The sequence below is a fragment of the Vipera ursinii genome (genome assembly GCF_947247035.1).
Source record: "Vipera ursinii genome assembly, chromosome: 2".
NCBI classification, from domain to species: Eukaryota; Metazoa; Chordata; class Lepidosauria; order Squamata; family Viperidae; genus Vipera; species Vipera ursinii.
The window spans coordinates 159,221,339-159,242,423 of record NC_139513.1 but is presented as its reverse complement, the minus strand read 5'-3'; the positions used below and the strand labels follow the sequence as shown (position 1 = coordinate 159,242,423).

The window sequence follows — 21,085 nt, the reverse complement described above, 5'->3', positions numbered from 1 at the left end:
GCCAATGTAGCATGTTTAATGAGGTTAGTCCTCAAGAAGGCTTTAAATTCTGCCACTGTGAACTGGGCCCTGTTATTAGACACTACGACATCCGGCACGCATTCAAACAGAGGGTTCAGCAGCCGGGTGAAACAGCCACCGAATTCATCACGGCTTTGAGGCAAGTTTCATGCCTGTGCCAGTTCATCGATTTAGAAGAGAGGCTTCGAGACTTACCCGTCTGTGGCCTCCGGAGCAGAGAGCTGCAGCAGAAACTCTTTGCCAAAGAGACTCTCTCGCTCCAAGAAGCACTGAAGGAAATCATGGTGGACGAAGCTGCCAGCAGGGCCATGAAAGCCATGTGGCCCTCCAAAAGCGTGCAGCATGAGGAGGCCATCCATGAGGACACCGAACATGCAGAAGACTCCAATAGCAGCCACGAAGTGCATAAGCTTCAACGGCACAATGACCAACAATGGCGCAATGACCAACAAGGGATTACTTACAAGGCAAGTCCCTTCTCTCGATGTCCGGGTTGTGGCAACCGCCACCAATGCATGGACTGCAGGTTCCGGACAGCCATGTGTTGGGCCTGCAGGAAGACCGGCCACATTGCTTCAGTCTGCAGAGGTCTCCAGTAGGATCACCAATCAGACCACCAATCAGACATTCCGATCAGGAGAGGTACCGGGGCCCCGGGACAATTTAGCATAGGGTTTTGCTCCAGGTGCCGGAACGTTTGCCGCATGGGAGCTCGCCGCCCCATTCAGCCGAAATTTCGACTTCAGGTTGAGCTGCAAGGCGTCCCTTGCAAGATGGAACTGGACACTGGGTCAGTGTCACTAGACATATTCCAGTTCATCTGCAACCGCAGCAAGAGAAGGGCCAAGCTTAGGCCATCCAACATTATTCTGACTGACTTTCAAACGCTTGAGTCGCCGTCAAGGGCAAGGCCACACTGGCCGTCAAATTCAAGGGGTTTTCAGGGCCTCTGGATGTTATTGTAGTGGAGGGTCAGTGAACAAACCTGATAGGACTTGATTGGTTTGATGCATTGGGCATCCAGGTCACCAGAATCAACCAGACACAAACAGCAAGCTTAGCGTCAGTATGAGAGGAGTTTGCAGATGTTTTTGACACTAGCCTTGGAACATACAAGGGCCCTCCGTTAGCCTTTAAACTTGATCCTGCTGTAAAAGAGCCTTGGTGGAGCAGTGGGCTAATGCCTCCTTAAGTAACACCAGCTGCCTGCAATTAGTGCAGGTTCGCATGCCACCAGGCTCAAGGTTGACTCAGCCGTCCATCCTTCCGAGGTAGGTAAAATGAGGACCCAGATTGTTGGAGGCAATTAAGCTGACTTTGTAATAATGCCGCTTGGGGGGTGTATGAAAGCCCTAATAAGCAGGCATATACATAGAATGAAGGCTACTGCTAAGTTTGTAAGCTGCCCTGAGTCTTCGGAGAAGGGCGGGATATAAATGGAATTAAAATAAAAAATAAAAAATAATGCCTATCAGGATCAAACCCTGCAAAGTGCCATTTGCTCTTAAACACAAGATAGATGCTGAGTTGGACAAGCTAGTTGAACAGGGGGTACTACAGCCCATAGATGAGGGTGAATGGGAAACCCTAATTGTCACACCACTTAAGGCCAATGTCAGGATTTGCGCTGATTACAAGTGCACAATTAATCGGGCACTCAAGCAGCACGCATACCCAATGCCAGTTGTGAGCCACATCCTGGCATCACTGCAAGGGGGTACAGTTTTTGCAAAGTTAGATTTGCAACAGGCCTATCCACAGCTACCTGTGGATGAAGCCGCAGCCACTGCACAGACTACTGTAACACACAGGGGGGCTTTTAAAGTAAAGCGCCTCCAATTCGGGGTTAGTGTAGCCCCTGGCATTTTTCAAAGTGTTATGGAGCGTATGCTCAAGGGCATTCCAGGGGTCTGCCCCTACTTCGACGATGTGCTCATCACCAGTAAGTCCAGGACAAAGGGAGCGCTTCAGGCATTCCTGGGCCTCCTAAATTTTTACCATACATTCCTTCCTAACAAGGCCACGGTGGCAGAGCCATTACACTGGCTCTTGGTTAAAAACACTCCATGGAAATGGACCAAGGTCCATGAAAGCAGTTTTAAGGCAGTAAAGTCACTACTGTCTTCCAATTCAGTGCTCACTCACTTTAAAGGTTCATTGCCTTTATGCCTTGCATGTGATGCATCCCCTTATGGGGTAGGGGCTGTTTTAAGTCACTTGGAAAGTGATGGGACTCAAGTCCCAAGAAATTTCATGATTACTTGTATGGTAGAGAATTCACGGTCTTCACAGACTATAAGCCACTCTTGGGGTTATTCACTACAGACAGGCAGACACCCCACATTCTATCCCCTAGAATGCTAAGATGGTCCATTTTCTTGTCAGCCTACAGCTTCAGGCTGGGTCACAAACCCGGCAAAGACATGGGCCATGCAGATGGCCTCAGCCAGTTGCCATTGCCACAGATCGAGCCAGATCCGGCTCCAGCAGCTCACATTTTGTCCATTCAGGATTTGCCTGAGTTTCCCCTCCATGCAGGGGATGTGTCTGCAGAAACTGCTGCAGACAAGGTTTTAAGCAGGGTGCTATCCTAGATTCACACAGGGTGGCTGGAAAACAGTCCTGGACCCGAGCTACAGAGCTACTTCACACATAGACATGAGCTTTCAGCTCATGAGGGTTGTATTTTATGGGGAGCAGGGTCATTGTCCCCACTTCATTAAGAGACAGAGTACTGCAATCACTACATGAGGGACATCTGGGCATTGTCCGGATGAAGGCATTGGCACGAAGCTACCTATGGTGGCCTCAGATAAGGCTATCGAAGCTCAAGTACACGGGTGTTACATGTGTCAACAATCCAGGTCAGAAATGCCACACACTCCTGTCCACAGATGGGAGGAGACACACACTCCTTGGTCAAGGATTCACATCAACTTCGCTGAACCCTATTTTTTATAGTGGTCGTCAGCCACTCTAAATGGCTGGAAGTTATTCCAATCGCAAGTCTGCTAGGACCATCCAGGTGGAAGGTTCACTTCCTGTTTCAGATTTCCTTCTCATGTTACTTTTGTGTTTGCTACTGAGATAGCTTTGAGAATGGATCATTCTGTTGTGTACTGCGTTCTTTTCTTGAAGCAAGTGAGTTCAGGCAGGAACATGCTTTTATTGAAGTGCAGGAACTGAACTGAGAAACAGGGCTGCAAGGCAGCAATTTATACTCTGGCCTCTAGGCGGTGGCCAATAGGTTTAAAGCAACCTATTGCCACCCTAGAGCCAACCAATGGCAGTCCTGGAGATGGACTGTCTGAGGAGCTGATTACTTAAGCAATCTTCCAGCATTCAAACCCATGTGGTACACTGAAGTTAAACAAGGCCCAATACATTACACATTCATTCATTCAATCAATCAATCAATCAATCAATCAATCAATCAATCATATGTCCTAATGCTTCTCTTTATCTGTCCCAGGTGTGTGTGTGGGGGAGACCTTTTATTTTAAAATTCCAGGATAGGAAAGTGAGACAGACCGGGCATTTTCATAGCTACACAGTGCTTCTTTATTTTCCTGGTCAACTTTGGGCCCTTAAAGGCATGAGAATCACATAGACATGAATGGACTTCTTGAGAGAGGACTAAGAGATTATTCAATACTATACACTGTGTTCCTTCTACATGGGCTGCAGATGATCCAGAATGTAATAACTCAGGTGGATACGGGTATTAGTTGGTCTGCTCTTAGCACTGCACTGGTTTGGTTACCATTTGAATTCTAAATGCCACCCATGGTGCTGGATGTTACTTGAAAACCCTTCTTGGTTCAGGACCTCAGGGTCTTTGGCAACCACTTCTTCCAGTAGCTTTTCCTTGTGCAGTAGGTTGGGTAGGTTCCCTTAGGACAGGGGTAGGCAACCTCGGCTCTTTTATGACTCATGGACTTCAACTCCCAGAATTCCTGAGTCAGGAATTCTGGGAGTTGAAGTCCATGAGTCATAAAAGAGCCGAGGTTGCCTACCCCTGCCTTAGGACCCTCCCCTGAGGGAAAGTTGCTATTTTGGGGACAAGCTTCTTGAGTCGCTTCTCCCTTCCCAAACCCCGCTTTTCTAGAATAGTCTCCTGATGGAGATCAGAATGTCCCTTACACTGTTTTAGTGTTCTGCACGGCAATTAAGACCTGCCTGTTTCAACGAGCTTCTGGCATCTGAAAAATCCCTTATGGGAACCAGCACTACGTTCTTCTGGTTGGTCTTGGAGTAATTGTTATTCTGAATGTTATTGTTTTTATGGTTGTTTATTTAACTTGATTACTGCAAGGGATATAGAAGCTGCTCAGAGTCATTTACTGACCGGAGCTTTACATCCAGTAAAGCTATAGGAGAAATTTTAGATGCATAATCAGGATCAAAAATCATAAGCTTGTCTCTTCTCTCTGAAAACAGATCCATTCTGAAAGCAAGAAGGTAATAGAAGTAGCTAGTCAATTATTTGTACAAGTGTAATGATGTTGTCAAAAGGGACGCGGTGGCTAGTGGGTTAGGACGCTGAGCTTGTCGATCAGAAGGTCAGCAGTTTGGCGGGTCGAATCCCGAGTGCCACGTAACAGAGTGAGCGCCTGTTACTCGTCCCAGCTTCTGCCAACCTAGCAGTTCGAAAGCACGTAAAAATGCAAGTAGAAAAATAGGGACCACTGCGGTGGGAAGGTAACAGCGTTCCATGCGCCTTTGGCGTCTAGTCATGCCGGCCACATGACCACGGAGACGTCCTCGGACAAGCGCTGGCTCTTCGGCTTTGAAACGGAGATGAGCACCGGCCCCTAGAGTCGGAAACGACTAGCACGCGTGTGCGGGGGAACCTTTACCTTTACCTTTAATGACGTTGTACACATGTACAAAACACAGAGCTTGCATTGTGACAGCATTACATTGCTTTCAGCATTTGGACAAAAGCATTGGATCCTGTGGATACTTCTGCATTAAGACCAGCTTGTACCTAATCAAGTAGAATTGTAATAACTTGGGGAAAAAAGGCTCTTGACTTCTGCCTGACAATTGACAGAAGGTTAGGGGGACCTCTAGCGGTGTACGAGTATCCTGCAACTAAAGACATTCTGGGTAAATTACAAACATGAACAAAGTGATAATGCTAAAATATTAAGTATATTAACAAACAACACTAGCAATAGATAATAAGGAAACTATACAGAAGCCGCCTATTGTTACCCTCAATACACAATGAGTGAACATCAGCTGTGCCCTCTAGAGCATATCCACACTTAGTTTTAATTGCTCCAGCCCTGTAGTCATGCTGGCTTGATTCTAAGGTGGCTTTTAAAAAATTCTGTCCAGAGTGAGACACTTTGGCACCCACATGCCAATATTTAGTCCAGACTACAGTTGGATCATTTGCCAATAGTTTTATATATGTATGTATGTATGTATGTATGTATGTATGTATGTATGTATGTATGTATATCCAAGACAAATTATTTAAAACATCCCTACCTCCACAAGAAAAATGATTCTGTGACAGCTGTTGGACTTGTTCTGCAAAAACAGATATCAGCACTGGGGTTTTATAATAACTGCAAACATGTGTAGCACAGTAAGACTCTGTCTTTGGTTTAATTCAGTGTTTCTCAATCTTGGCAACGTTAGGATGTGTGGAGTTCAACAATCAGAATTGAAGGGAGGGGGAGAGAGAGAGAGAGAGAGAGAGGTGATATAGATAGATATAGATAGATATAGATAGATAGATATAGATAGCCAAATTGGCTGAAAGAAAGAAGAGGAGGAAGAGAAGAAGAAACAAAAGTAATTTTGAACAAAGAATTAAAGAAAAGGAGAAGTGTGGAAGAGGAAGGACAGGAGAAAGTCAGAGAAAGACATGAAAGAAACAGTGAGAGGTTTTTAAAAAGCACATATACCAACCACAGGATCTGAACAAATGGTCCCAAAAGAAATTAACCATCTGAGTTTAAATCAGACTTCCCTCAGACGTTATAAACACTTTCCCCCCACAGAAAACCCTTTTATGTCAATTCGGTTTCTTGCTGTTTTGAGCTTCTGCATGTTTATTCCACTGGTAAATTAAATGATTTTGGATATTATTGCCATATTCCATTCATTCATTCATTCATTCATTCATTCATGGTACTTCTGTGTCACTTCCAACAGAAGTCTCCAAGCAATTTACAAAAGGTGTGAAAATAATAATATGAACTAAAATAAATATCCACAAAGAAGTCCAACATCAACAGTAATAATAATGACCAATGCTAACATACAGCCTTAGTACATACTCCATCACCTCCTCAATCCCCAAGAATTGTTTTTCAGATCCCCTTTTGGATAGAAAAAAAAGAAGAAGAAGGGGACTCTGAATGAGATAAAGGGCCTTACGACAGAATAACTGTAGAATGGCAGCACCTCGTGAAATTACAGGAAGAAGCCATGCCTGTTCCACATCCAAAGATCCATTTGGAAACATTTTTCTGATGCAGGGATGGCCTCTGTCCCAGAGGGTGAAAACGTGTTAAAGGGACCCAGACGAGAATAGCATTAAGTAAGGAGCAGCATCCCCCAGTTGTCCCATTCCAGATTCAATGCGTCGTTTGGAACCAGCCCTAGAGATGTGAAAAGTTCTCAATGGCCAGAAGAGAAAGACTTGACTGATCTTTGGCTGGCTGGATAATGAGGGGAGCATCGTTGAGGCCCCCAGCCCGGATTCCAGGATAGAAGTAAGGCCGAAGGGTCTCAGAGAAGGAATCCAAGAAGGTAAAGATGTGGGAACCGGTATCGCTGTTATAGAAAGAAACCTCTCCTGCATTGTAGTCCAGGAAGATACCAATCAGCTTTGGCTTTGATCTCAACACTAGTTCTGTGAGTGGAGACGTAAGGGCTGCATACTCATCCCCGTTCCTCAGCCACACCGTCCAGAACCCTTTTGCGGGTGAGGGGGTGAAGATACCTCGGCGGCTGACTGATTCTTTGCACACTCCCAGGGTCCAGCTGGACTTGCCTTCCACGCACACCACCCAATAATGTTTCCCAAATCTGAACTGCTCACGGCCCATTAAGCAAGTGCAGGTTTCAAAGCGAGACGTGCTCCTGGGCAGATCTTGCCTTTGATCCACCACTTGAACGCTGAGGTGGTCCTCGGATAAGAGAAGGTAAGGATTGGCTGTATCCGGATCAAAGGTCACCGACGCTGAAAGCAGAAATAGAAACCATCAGGATGGCTCTTGTGTTTCCAGCCCTAACATGTGAAGGTAGACAGCTGTCGAGCCTTGGGCCAGACTCATAATTTGTCCCTCCTCACCCCCAAGGAACTTGTGATGCTAGGAGGGGAAACCGGTCCAAAGCCCTGAGCTCCATGGTCAAGTGAGAACTGCAACACATGACCCAATCCAATACATTGACCCCAGCACTACATAAGCACCTGTCAATTACCGTTGTATCTTTGCAATGACTCCATAAGCCCAGGAACATCATAGGAGTCCTGCAACTCCATCGAAATCGGCTGAGGTTCTTTTAGGGATAGGCCTTCACTCCTAGGGAGAAGCGTCATCAATTATCCCACAGAAGTTAAAAGCATCGGTGTTTGTGTGTGTGTGTTAGTCTAAGGACAATGAAAGTGACCATGGGTAGTTCTTGACATACAACAATTGGTTTAGTGACTGTTCAAACGTAACAGTAGCCCTGAAAATAGCGACTCCTCGCACTTACGACGACTGCAGCATGCCCACGGTCCTGTGATCAAAATTCAGGCTCTTGGCAACCAGCATGTATTTGTGACAGTTGCAGTATCCCGGGGTGTGTGTGTGTGTGTGTGTGTGTGTGTGTGTGTGTGATGTGATCACTCTGTGACCTTCCCAGCTGGCTTTCAATGAGCAAAGTCAATGGGGAAAGCCGGATTTGCTTAACAACCTCATGATTCACTTAGCAACCTCAGCGATTCACTTCACCATCACAAAAAAGGTTGTAAAACTGGTCGCAACTCGCTTAACAACTGCCTTGCTTAGCAACAGAAATTTTGGGCCCAGTTATGGTCCTAAGATGAGGATTACTTATAAAAGCAACGTGCATAGCTAAATGTCTATGGAGATTCCCAATCATCCAGGTCAAGTTTGTCCCAAAGGTGCTTTTTCAAGAGGCAACTGGACTTTCTTGTGGTTTTTTTGAAGACGTTTCGCTTCTCATCCGAGAAGCTTCTTCAGCTCTGACTGGATGGTGGGGAATGGAAGGATTTATACTCCTTGCAGACAGCTGGTCGTTTGCCTTTTTTTAGGGGGTCGTTGAGGCCATTTGGAAGTTTATCTGTGTCCTCAAGGTCACCTGAGTCATGCGAATGTGTGCAAATGACCAGCTGTCTGCAAGAAATATAAATTTTAATTTAATTTAATTTAATTTAATTCAATTTAATAATATTTTTATACCGCTCTTCTCCCGAAGGACTCAGGGCGGTGAACAGGGCAAGAATAAAAATACAGGATTACAAAAGTTAAAAAATAATTAAATACATGCCCATATACTAAAAACAATTAATACATCTTAAAACCCCAATAAAATAACAATAACAACCCCCCCCAGTCCCTCATCAGGCCAGGCCAGCTTGTTCAAAAAAGTATGTTTTTAGCTCGCAGCGAAAGGAGCGAAGATCGGGCGCCGTCCGGAGCTCAACCGGCAGCTGATTCCATAAGGCCGGGGCAGCCACAGAGAAGGCCCTCCCCCTGGGGGCCACCAGTCGACATTCTCTGACCGGTGGCACCCTGAGGAGGCCCTCTCTGTGGGAACGCACTGGACGGAGGGAGGTTGACGCCGGCAGCAGGTGCTCCCTGAGGTATTCCGGACTCCTGCCATGTAGGGCTTTGAACACCATTACTAGTACCTTGAATCCTTAAATCCTTCCCATTCCCCACCATCCAGTCAGAGCTGAAGAAGCTTCTTGAATGAGAAGCGAAACGTCTTCAGAGAAAAACAAGAAAGCCCAGTTGCCTCCTGAAAAAGCACCTTTTGGGTATAAACGCAACCTTTTATCTGGAAGCAAACTTCAATCAGGATTTATTTCAAAACTAAATATGCAAACAATTGTCTAAATTGAGTGTACTAACCTGGTCAAGGTCCTTTTAACATCCTAGAAGAAAAAAAAATATGGTCATGGCTCAAGTTTTCTTTTTAAAACGTTGCTGAAAGAGCTTATGAAGAATCCCATTGTTGATGCTGCTCTATCAAACATTATACAATCTGTTGGGTTTTTGGGGGGAGGGTAGATATTTTTTTTCTAGCCCTCAAGGTTCTAAGGAACAAAGTCCACTTTAAAAGTTGGTGGGGGGGGGAATAATACTTTCAGCAGCTTTACAACTTTCTTAAAATAGAAAGTCAGAGGTTACCCATCAGATAACGTAGGATTTTGCACAGGGCTTGGATCTAGGATGCATGCAATTCATAGTTTATCAGTCAGTTTGTTCGTTGCCTCAACTTCCAAAGTCACATTGCTCGGAAAAAGCATGACATGTGATAGCAAGCACAAAATTGAAAAAAGCTTCCCCAGGATCCAGTCCCCTTGCAAATGCAGTGGTGCAAGCTTCAAAGTATTGCAACTGCAAAATTCTAGAAAGGGCAAGGAACCAAGGTTGCATTCTGTTAATTCTACATTCTGCCCTTTTGCAGCACCAGTTCAGGAATGATTTTATGACTAATAATACAGGAAACAAAGCAAAACAACATGAAAAGAGAGTTACAAGGAATTACTGAGCTCTTTAGCAAGGGGACGCGGTGGCTCAGTGGGTTAGGACGCTGAGCTTGTTGATCAGAAGATTGGCAGTTTGATGGGTCAAATCCCGAGTGCCGCATAACAGAGTGAGCGCCTGTTACTCATCCCAGCTTCTGCCAACCTAGCAGTTCGAAAGCACGTAAAAATGCAAGTAGAAAAATAGGGACCACTCCGGTGGGAAGGTAACAGCGTTCCGTGCGCCTCTGGCGTCTAGTCATGCCGGCCACATGACCACGGGGACGTCCTCGGACAAGCGCTGGCTCTTCGGCTTTGAAACGGAGATGGGCACCGGCTCCTAGAGTGGAAATGACTAGCACGCATGTGCGGGGGAACCTTTACCTTTAGCAAGGAATCCCTGCCTATTTTACTCCGCTAGTCATTGCCGACTCTAGGGATGATCCTCATCTCCATTTCAAGGCCACTGAGCCAGCACTGTCTGAAGACATTTCCACAGTCATGTGGCCAGTATGATGTCATAGAGTACTGTTTCATCCCCATCAAAGTGATACCCATTTATCTACTGATATTTACATGCTTTCAAACAGCTAGGTGGGCAGAAGCTAGACGAAGACAGGCGCTCACCCTGTTGTACAATGCTCGGGAATCGAACCTGGGCTGTGGGCTTTTCAGCTGACAAGCCCAGCATCTAAACCACTGAGCCATCATGCTGCCCTCTTTAGCAAGAGGCCAGGGCAAATTTGCTGCATGCAGCCATTGCTTTCTCTTACTCTTTTCAGCTGGCTCATCCTGAAGGACCTCACCTTGAGCAAGGAGACTGCAGGTTTTTGGCATTTCTGCTCCATCTCTACGATGAGGTTTTGCAGTCCAGCACACTGCTCAAGAAGGAAGTCTGAATTCCTCTCCAGCTTCTTTAGTGTTCCCAGCTCCTCCTCTTGAAGATGTTTCAAAAGCAGCTGTTCCTCTTCAGCCAGTGCCCGGCGGCGTTTTTCGAACCCTGATATGATCAGTACTCTGTGTTTCTTGACTTTATCCTAGCAGGGGCATCAGGAGAAAGCAATGCTGGACATTGGATGATTCAAACTAATATTAAAGAAACATTTTAATGTATTTCTTTAGTATTAAAGAAATATATTAAAATAATTAAAAGGTAAAGGTTCTCTTGCCCCGCACATGTGTGCTAGTCGTTTCCGACTCTAGGGGCTGGTGCTCATCTCCGTTTCAAAGCCGAAGAGCCAGCGCTCGTCCGAGGACATCTCCGTGGTCATGTGGCCGGCATGACAAGACGCCAAAGGCGCACGGAACACTGTTACCTTCCCACCGGAGTGGTTCCTATTTTTCTACTTGCATTTTTACGTGCTTTCGAACTGCTAGGTTGGCAGAAGCTGGGACAAGTAACAGGCGCTCACTCTGTCACGCGGCACTCGGGATTCGACCCGCCAAACTGCCGACCTTCTGATCGACAAGCTCAGCGTCCTAACCCACTGAGCCACCGTGTCCCTTTTAAAATAATTATTTAAGGTTAAATAAATATTTTAATAACGATTAAAATATTGTTTTAATATTAAAATATTATATTATTTTCCTTAATAATACTAACCCCCATTCAGGAGGTTAACACTGAAGCATCTGCCCTTAGAAAGAAAATAACCCATTAGACAACACAGGGCTTTTTTTCTCATAGAACGCTCAGAATGGAGTTCCGGCACCTTTTTTTGGATGGAACCTTGTAGGGTAGGCAAGGAAGGTTGTATGACATGTGTGAGTTCTGGCACCTTTTTCTGTTACAAAAAAAGCACTGAGACAACATATATAATTGCAGTCAGGATCAAATTAACATCCATCAGCATATGACAAAGGAACAATGGATAGTTAATAAATCCATTACAGATCCACTTTAGCTCAAAGTAGATTCTCCCACATCCAGATGGCCACCACAAATGGAGTCCTGGATCATCCTGCATTTGCCTGTAAAAATTTTTTTCATTCAAACTAACCAAGTTTGTAGAACAGGGGTTCCCAACCAGGGGTGCGAGACGATATTCTGGGAAGGGTGCGAAAACTTGGGTTTTCAAAACCATAGTGTATATGCAAATTCATTGCCATTATTTTGAACTTTTGTAAGGGGTGTGAGAATATATCAGAAGCGTTCTAGGGGCGCGGGGTATAGAAAAGTTGTAGAAGGTTGTAGAAGGTAATATAAAAGGAATGTAGCTTTGAGGGGGAAAAAATAATATTGTTAGTACTTACCAGTAGTACTTATGTCCTTATGCAAATGATCTGCTACTGGGATATGAAATGTTCTAATTTACATAATTTGCTCCTATATACTTGATTGTTTTTTTGTCTTCAATGGCTACTTCAGTGAATTTACCTAGGACACGCCTTAAGCTTTCTTGGTTGTTTTTTCAATTGGTTTTACATTGTCTATCTTCCAGCCTTCTGAACCAGAACGGAGAGACAAGTTACGGGGTTTTGCTTTCAGCAATGCTTAAGTCATTGTCACCATCTGCACTTCCTGATTTTCGTGTCTGCAATATATATATATATATATATATATATATATATATATATATATATATATATATATATATATATATATATATATATATATATATATATATATAATATATTTCGCAACACCATGTTTTGTATATATTTATAGTGGCAACTACTGGTACATTTATTATTATTATTATTATAACAGATTTGTAGTTTGCCTTTAAAGTGTTACAGAACAAACATTTTAACTGTAAGAAAGTAATATGCTTATCTCTCCGGAATTCTTTTTCCTGCTGAGTTTTGAGTTTCTCTGGGTATTTTAGTTGATAATTGGTGTTTAGAGATCCATATCTATGCCACTAAGTAAATATTAAATCAGTGCTCGAGTACAAGTTGGAGATGTAAGTTAGATTGTGGTTCAATTTGTTCTGGGAAAAATAAGTTTGCTAGTGCCTGAAAATCTAACTGCTTTTAAAAGCACAGCTTATAGGGAGTAGCCCAGAAACCCTAAACCAGTCTACGCAAGCCCAGGATTTTGTGACTCTCCTTTGTGGGAAGGGGATTTCCTTTCTGTAATCTCTTCATCCAGAGCAGCCCAATAGTTTAATTGTAAAGAATCTTGGGTAAATATATCATTCTTCTTGCCTGTAGAAGTTTAGCCACATTCTTTATAACTGGAAAAGCAAAACAATGAAAACCGCTTGAGAACTGTGGTTCTTTCATATATGATGATCCCAACCCCACAGACAAGGGTCAAGAGTCTCTGAGAAAGTGTGGAATACCTTACACACAAACACAGGTCAGGTCATCAGAACTGGCTCCTCACACTTATGGGATCAGAAGTTCTCCGGGTTCAATGATGCTTTTGATCTTTGAATCTGGAGAGCTTAAAGCCGCCTTGAGACAATTTGAGCAACCGTGGATCTTTCTCAACATCTGAGCCAAATAGCTAATGCTGACTCATGTTCTGGGTTGTAAGTGAGTTTGCGGGAAAGAAAGCAAACACACTCGCGCACGTACGCGTGCAGTAGGTGCATGCTGGTATGTCTTGCCTCTCTGAGAATGAGGAACCTGTCACATAAATCCATCACATCTTTGGCACTGTTTGCCCTGCTTCTGTTGCTCATATAGGGCTGTTCCTCACTTCCCCCATCCACTGCACAAATAGCCCCCCCCAACTCTTTTATTTTCTGCTGTGTACTCATGTTACCATTATCTCGTGTCCAGTCCACTGTGGAGGCAGCAAAAAGTCATCTGTGTTGTTTCAGTATTAAAATAGTGGTTTTACTCTTTTCCTGATACAATTTTTGTTGTGGTAAATTTCTTGGTGGTTGCTGATGCAGTCGGAGTTTAGGGTTTGTCCAACTGCTTCTAAGTCTCCTTAGACTGGCTTGGTGGGTACCCCCTCTCCTCTGTACACTGTCCTTCCTTGACCATTTTGGTTTGGCTGAGAGATATCCCAGTTACACAGAGGCATCTGCTTGTATAATACAGTACCTGGCCAGAGCTATCTTAAGAGCTAGTCAGATCTTTCACAACTCCTTGTATATTTGGGTTTAGCACTCTTTTGAAAAAGTACTAGGCCTGTAGCATATTGCTCTCTTGGACCAGTTCTGCCAGCTATGTATTCCTAGTCCTGTCACCAGTGAATCCATTACTAAATTTCCCTTGCTCCTGCATGGTTCTACTTGTTTTTATTACTATTACTTTGGTGGGAAAAACGGTGCTGTTTTGTCAACTCCATGAATTACTTCCAGGGCTTACAAGCTCAGGCACCTGCTCTCCGTACTACCATGCTCTTGCAATACTCATTGCTGATCACTCTTTTCTGCTTCCTCCTCTTCTTGACATTGCGAGACCTACCAGGCTACTTTTTGGATACTGGATTAGTTTGTTTCAGAAGGGTATTACAGCTATGCAGAGATATAGCCCAAATTGCACAGGTATCAGACACAGAACATCTCCAATTTGAAAAGCAGCTAAACTAACCACTCTAAGCCTTTGCCTATACTTGTCCGTCCTCATCCACCACCTCTTAAGGACAGGAGCTGCTGCTTGTTCTTCCCAGGGGTGCTTTGTGGGAAGAGATGTGAAATATTGCTTTCTTCACTTATCCTTCATTAAAATGGTAAAAACAGGACCACTTGGGGTTTTGATCCTGTAGGACACAGCACAGGCATCAGCAGTGAAGGCACCTTTCCATTGATTCATGGAGTGCAGTATAGCACTTTCCTGCACCTGACTAGCAATTCCCTTAATATTTCTACTCCTTCGTGATTAATAAGATTGTGCAAATCTCTTCTTTGGGAATCGACATCCCATCTCTTTCCATGGGGGGTGAACTATTACCCCCCGTAGATAGGGCTCGCAACTTGGGAGTCCTTCTAGATTCACGGCTCACTTTGGAAGACCATATAGTAGCTGTGACTAGGGGGGCCTTTGCCCAGGTTCGCCTGGTGCGCCAGTTGCGGCCCTATCTAGACCGGGATGCTTTATGTACGGTCACTCATGCGCTCGTGACCTCTCGTCTGGACTACTACAACGCTCTCTACATGGGGCTGCCCTTGAGGACCACTCGGAGGCTCCAACTGGTACAGAATGCAGCCGCGAGAGTTGTGTTGGGAGTCTCCCGATACTCCCATGTTACACCTCTGCTCCGTGAGCTGCATTGGTTACCAGTTGTCTTCCGGGTGAGATTCAAGGTACTGGTAATGGTGTTTAAGGCCGTACATGGCATGGGTCTGGAGTACCTTAGGAAGCACCTGCTGCCGGCATCAACTTCCCTCCGCCCTGTGCACTCCCACAGAGAGCGCCTCCTCAGGGTGCCACCGATCAGAGAATGTCGATTGGTGGCCCCCAGGGGGAGGTCCTTCTCTGTGGGCGCCCCGGAGCTATGGAATTGGTTGCTGGTTGAGCTCCGGATGGCGCCTGACCTTCGCTCCTTCCGTCGCGATCTGAAGACATTCTTATTTGAACAAGCCGGCCTGGCCTGAAGGGGGATGGGTTGGGGTTTTATGGTCATTTTTAACACCTGTATTTACTGTTTTTAGTTGGGCATATGTTTAATTTTCTTTTAACTTTTGTATTTTTGTATTTTTTATATATCTGCCCTGTTCACCGCCCTGAGTCCTTCGGGAGAAGGGCGGTATATAAATAAAATTATTATTATTATTATTATTATTATTATTATTATTATTATTATTATTATTATTATTATTATTATTATTATTATTATATTGGAGCTGTTCAAAAACTTTGTACACAACCCTGCAGAATCTCTAAGAGGCTGGATTTCCCTGTGCATCTCCCCCATCACAAAGCTAGCCAGGCACTTAAAGAAGTGGCACCTCAACGAAGAATCTGCATACGACCCTATTAGTTAGGACTCAGGGTAAAAAAGAGCTAGTCAGAGTCAGGGGACATGATTAGGGGCTTGCCTTCCATTGGCTGGTTTTCTCCTTCTCTTGGACTTCCAGCTTCATTGCTTCTGCCAGCATTTTTCTGAGAGTGTCCACAGCTTCCTGGAGTTTCATCTAGGAAAGAAAACGCATATGAGGCCTGGATGAAGATACGAATACACCTTCAAACTAACATACTATACTGGGAAAGTTGGGGGTACAAGGCTTGGGAACTTGTAAACCCCCACCTCTCCAAAGCTACAGTTCCCAGCAGCCTCAGCTAGTAGGGCCAACAGTGAAGGAGAGGTTATAGTTCAGTAACTTTTGGAGGGCATCTCTTTTCTTCAGGAATGATCTCTGTGTGAATACAGCTTCTCTAGCCATTGCTTTATAGGACTATCATCTCAAGACCCCCAAAATGATGTTCATGACTAACAATTCTTGGCTAAGTTTACCCATGTTTACCAATGTGACTACATCCACACTAACACTTATCCATGGATCTACCTAGAGCAGAGGTGGGAACGATGGCCCTTTTATGACTTGTGGACTTCAATTCCCAGAATTCCTGAGACAGCTGTCATGGTTCCGATAGATGAGACCAGAAGAAAATAATAACTCTGAGGCAATTGCATTCCTCAAAGAATACTTTTAATGGCTACATAGTATCAGCATAAACAAAGGTGAACCCAAGACTGAAAGTTCCCACCCCACCCCCCAAAGGTTACAAAGTAAAAGTTGAACTCCCCACCCCAACAGTTGTCATAAATCACAATCCCCAATTAACTACTTTGGTGGGCTTTCTAACGGTATCTCCAGCTTGCCAAAATTTAGGCAGCTTGACCTTGGTTCCCACAAGAAAGTATTTGTTATGGCTAAACTAAAAGAACACATCTTCCCCCTCCCATGGCTGTGGCAACTGAAAACGAAGTAAAGATGGCTGCAGACAGAATCATTTGAAGGTTTGACAACAGCATATCCACAAGTCATAAAAGGGCCATTGTTCCCCACCCCTGACCTAGAGCAAAAACTCTAAATATGCTTCAAGGAAGCTTTTACTATTATATCATCCCTCTTTATGGTTGGTAGGAGATCACCAACCAGAGAAAGTAATTATTGGAGAAATCACTGAGCTTAGAGATACCTCAAGTTGACATTTAAAGCATAAGCACTCATTAATTTTATGAAAACAGAGCTGTTCCATTCTCTGATAAGAAGGAAATATCAGTAAAGTGTTGACAAAACCAAATTTCAGTAAAGGAAGAGCTTTACAACATTTTCACAAGGGTTTTTTATTTAGAGGAAAAGCAGTTTGACCTGTTCTCTCTCTACTTCCTGAGGAAAGTAGGAGGTGGATATTTCATGATAAAGGTTGTGAAATGTGGAGATAAGCATTGTCTGAAAATGCTTCCACTTCCACCTGTTATTTTTAAAAAGATAAGAAAAGAGAATAAAAAGTTGGCAGCAATGATGTGAGCTCACTGCTGCTGCCAGCAGAACAATTTTACCACAATAATATGAAAAAGAGAAAGAAAAGGGAGATGTAGTTGTCTTTTAATGAATAACATCAGAATTTCAATTTATCTTCCACTTGTGTTCTATTGCACTTTAGCAGCTGATATATAGAAATGGGAGGGAGGGGTGACTTTTTAAAACTATTTTGTTTGTCTGCTCAGGAAAGTTCATTTGGCTTAACTCTGCCCAAGTTGTAAAAAACTGAAGGAATGGCGGAGGGTGGGGGGAATCACCAGGTTGGGAAAAAAAAGTTAGCAATCCTAATTCCTAAATGTAATGCTTAGAACCACAAGGATTGGGGGGGGGGGGAAATTGCTCAACATATGTTTGTAGAACATTACCGCCATATACAAATATCTTAACAGAGCCGTTGCTAGCTGTTTGTTTGCTTTCTAATATATGCGTTTGTTAAAAATAACTACTTTTTCTTTCGGATGACTAATTTTGACGGTCAGTGCCTATAGTAGTATATAAATTTAACCTGGGAACTATATAAATTTGATCTGAGAACAATTTAAGGTTAAAAGCAATTAGCAAGTTTACAAAAAAACATTTCTTCTAGTTAGAGTCAGACAGTCAGGGATTGGAAAGGTAAAGCAGGGGGAAATTGGCCCAGAAAAGAGAAAGGATTTTTGTTGGATGTTTTGCTTAGATTACATACAAAAATAAGCAGCATAATTTCTCATAATTCTGAGGCTGGATATATAGGAAATTACTAATAACTAATTACTAATATATGCTTCCCAAACAAAGAAACAAAAACACCCTTTCAAAAAAGTAACATTCCTGGAAAATGTATAACCTATCCATCTTCATAATGAGAGGCTATCCACTTTGTAACATAATCCTGCTCAGTACATTCCTTTTTAACCATACACACACCCGTACTCAATATGGGCTTTGGGAATAAAAGAAAAAGTTGTGTAACCTTTGGCTGTAAGATACAGATATTTTTAGAACCTATAGCTGTTGTAAAAAAAACACAGAGATGTATAATTTGGTTAAAATTAAATAAGATGATGAACAGCTTTATACAATTCTCATATCAGAAGGGCTTATTCAGTGGTGGGATTCAAATATGTGAACAACTGATTCTTTGTGTGGATGCCTCTTCCAGAAGTCCATTCCCGGCCTGGGCAACAAAAAATTAGCTACCGGTTCTGCCGAAGTGGTGCGAACTGGCTGAATCCCACCACTGGGCTTATATCTCTTTTAACATTTTGCAGGGGCAAAATGCTTTTAGAAGACTACCAAAACAGGCAATTACTTCTTTAAGAGGGAAGGAAATAAGCTTGTAGATTTCATTAGGAGTCCCCCTAGGTTTCTCTCCATCCCAGTGCTGCCTCTTCAAAGCTCAGACATAAACCATATCACAAACATCCTCTGTGTAAACTTGTAATGTTGCATGGATCTTGCAGAGTCCAGTTTGGTTAGTCTATAATTGTTGCATGAAGAAAGTGTCAACAACTACGAAGGAAAGAAGAGCAATGATATCAACCATGAAATTGGTTCCTGCCAGGCTTCATTTGGAAATTTCTCAGTTACTGAAAGCTAAAAGTATTTATATCAGATCTGGTTCCAGAAGAAGCAAGCCACCTCTGGATTATAGGCAGCATTTAAAGAAAGGCAAGGACAAGATTGTATGGGAACATGAGGGAATATTGGCCTTTAAAAAATCTGCAACTTTGAAAGAATCTTAAGATTTTCAAGCTAATCAAAACATGTGGTTCAGAGAGAGATCTCAGAGCAGCTGATGCTGTAAGACTTTGGAAATTAAAAGTGCCTGGATGGGAGGCCACAAGGAGATACATATGTACTACTTCAAGGATCCTAAAAAGCCGAGAGATGGAAGGCAACATTTCCCCTCCTTTTAATGTTCACGAAACCTCCCAGGGTTGTTCTGCAGATCCATAGAGCAAGGGCAAAGATTAATTTTCAAAAGCAATATGCAGTAAAGATTTTGAGAGTAGCAAAATTAATCTTGTATTATGTTCAAAGAACCTAATTAATGTTCATAGCCCCTCAAGGCCAAGGTGGTTGAGACACTGCTAGAGGCTTCATCATTTACAGTATGTATTTTTCTCTAACAAAATAAAGTTGAGGCTCATGGAAAGTTTTAAAAACAAAAAGAGAATATATAGGCCCACACAACGGTTAGCAGCAACACTGACATCCCCCGCATGAGCTTATCATTGTGTAAATTATGCAGATTGTGTTATTTGACAAAACTGTGTATCATTTGAATGTGACAACACTACCCTTCCAGCAGAAGAAGAGCTGAATACTGCATGGACAATTTGAATCTAAGAATAGTAAGAGTTTTCTACATTTATGTTTCACCTATATACCCCCCTTTCTCTCCAACAGTAAAGGAGGTTTACCTGAGAGGTCTACCCTCCAAAAACAACAACCCTATAAGGTAAGCTGGACTAAGCATGTGTAACTGGCCCAAAGCCTCCCCAGTGAGTATTTGGACAGGCAAAGAAGCCCAGCCTGTCTTCGCTTCAGGGCTTTCTGTTTGGAACCCAGACCCAGCTTCCTCCTTACCTTGTAATCGTGAGCAGCCTCCTCAATGGGCAGGACCGAGTGCATATGATGCTCCCGAGATTTGTCACACACCAAGCAAATGGGCTCCCCATCGTCCTGGCAGAAAAGCCTCATCTTTTTGCCATGCTTCTCACACAAGGCCTCAGCAAGTCCTTGGCTGGGCCTCCGAGCCAGCCGCTCGATGCCCTCCACGATATTGGCCAGCTGCTTGTTGGGGCGGGAGCTGCTTAGCAAAAACCCCACCCGGCACTGGGGACAGAGAGCTGCCCCGGTTGTGGAAACAGCTCCTCGCTCGCAATAGTCTGAGATGCAAGCCTGGCAGAAGTTGTGGCCACAGTCGATGGTCACTGGGTCCTTCAGATACTCCAGGCAGATGGAACAAGAGACTTCATCCTGAAGCCTCTCCACAGGGTCGTCCACCAAGGAGGCCATGCCTGCTTAAAAGACCATTAAAATCCACCGGGAGATGGACAGCAGTCTCATTTCCAAAGAACTGTCAGCATATGAGGGAGTGGCGACAGCAGGGAGGAAGCTTTGAGCAAGAATTTCCTCCTTGGAACCCTTCCACCGCAGTTTCTTTCTCTTGTTGATGTTTTTCATTCCAGACCAAGACAAGCACACAGAAGCCAAGTTTCTTTTTCAAGGAGATACAAAGGGGAGGCGGGGAAACAGGACTTTAGCCCAAAGTCAAAGTCACCACCTTACATTATTTCCCAAACAAGGTAAACGAGTTTTGGGGGTGCAAGGCAAACAGGGCTGGGTTTCTCAAATCCCTACAGAAATCTGTCTGAAGTCTCTTCCAGAGGTCTGGGGGATTAGGATTGTGCGTGGTTATTGATGATTTGAGGGGGGGGCAGGGGCAGAAGAGAGAATGATGCTAAATTTCATTAAAAGAATGTGACCTATTTTTTCCCCCTCTTGAATGGTATACTAGTCATTATTACTAACAGCCCAAACCCTGGAAGTTGCTGAGAAATACACTCTATTGAGAGCTGCATTTAATATTTCCAACATGAGTTATGCACAAGAAAATCCCACGCAAATATTTTGCCAGTGGGAAAAATCCAGATAGATGTGGTATCCATTTCCCATGAGCTCTAACAGTAAATTCAAGCCCTGATAGCAAAAAACAGTCATAGCGTGCTTGGAAAATCACATTTTGCAGAAACGAGTTTGGTGTTTTTTTTCTTTTTAATTAAAAGGATGCCTGCCATGACCTCACAGAGTTGCTCGGAATTGGATGCCATATAAATTAAATTGTTATTTCGGATCGGTCACATAGCCAGCCAGATGTTTAAAACTGGATTTGGCAATTTATATCCACCTATTGAGTTCTTGGGATAGGCAGATGTTGTTCGCTCGTGTTAAAGAT

General features: G+C 43.7%; 1 protein-coding gene across 1 annotated transcript; it reads right to left on the bottom strand.

Annotated features, from left to right (window-relative positions):
* Positions 1-5,776: 5,776 nt before the first annotated feature.
* On the bottom strand, positions 5,777-20,145 carry LOC310634411 (E3 ubiquitin-protein ligase TRIM58-like; the record flags this gene model as incomplete). The annotated part of the gene is made up of 6 exons (XM_083352779.1): positions 5,777-7,228; positions 7,471-7,571; positions 9,132-9,154; positions 10,555-10,785; positions 15,691-15,786; positions 19,714-20,145. The coding sequence occupies 6 exons, from the start codon at positions 20,143-20,145 to the stop codon at positions 6,645-6,647; spliced, it is 1,467 nt and encodes a 488-aa protein (XP_083208905.1). The 3' UTR covers positions 5,777-6,644.
* Positions 20,146-21,085: the final 940 nt, after the last annotated feature.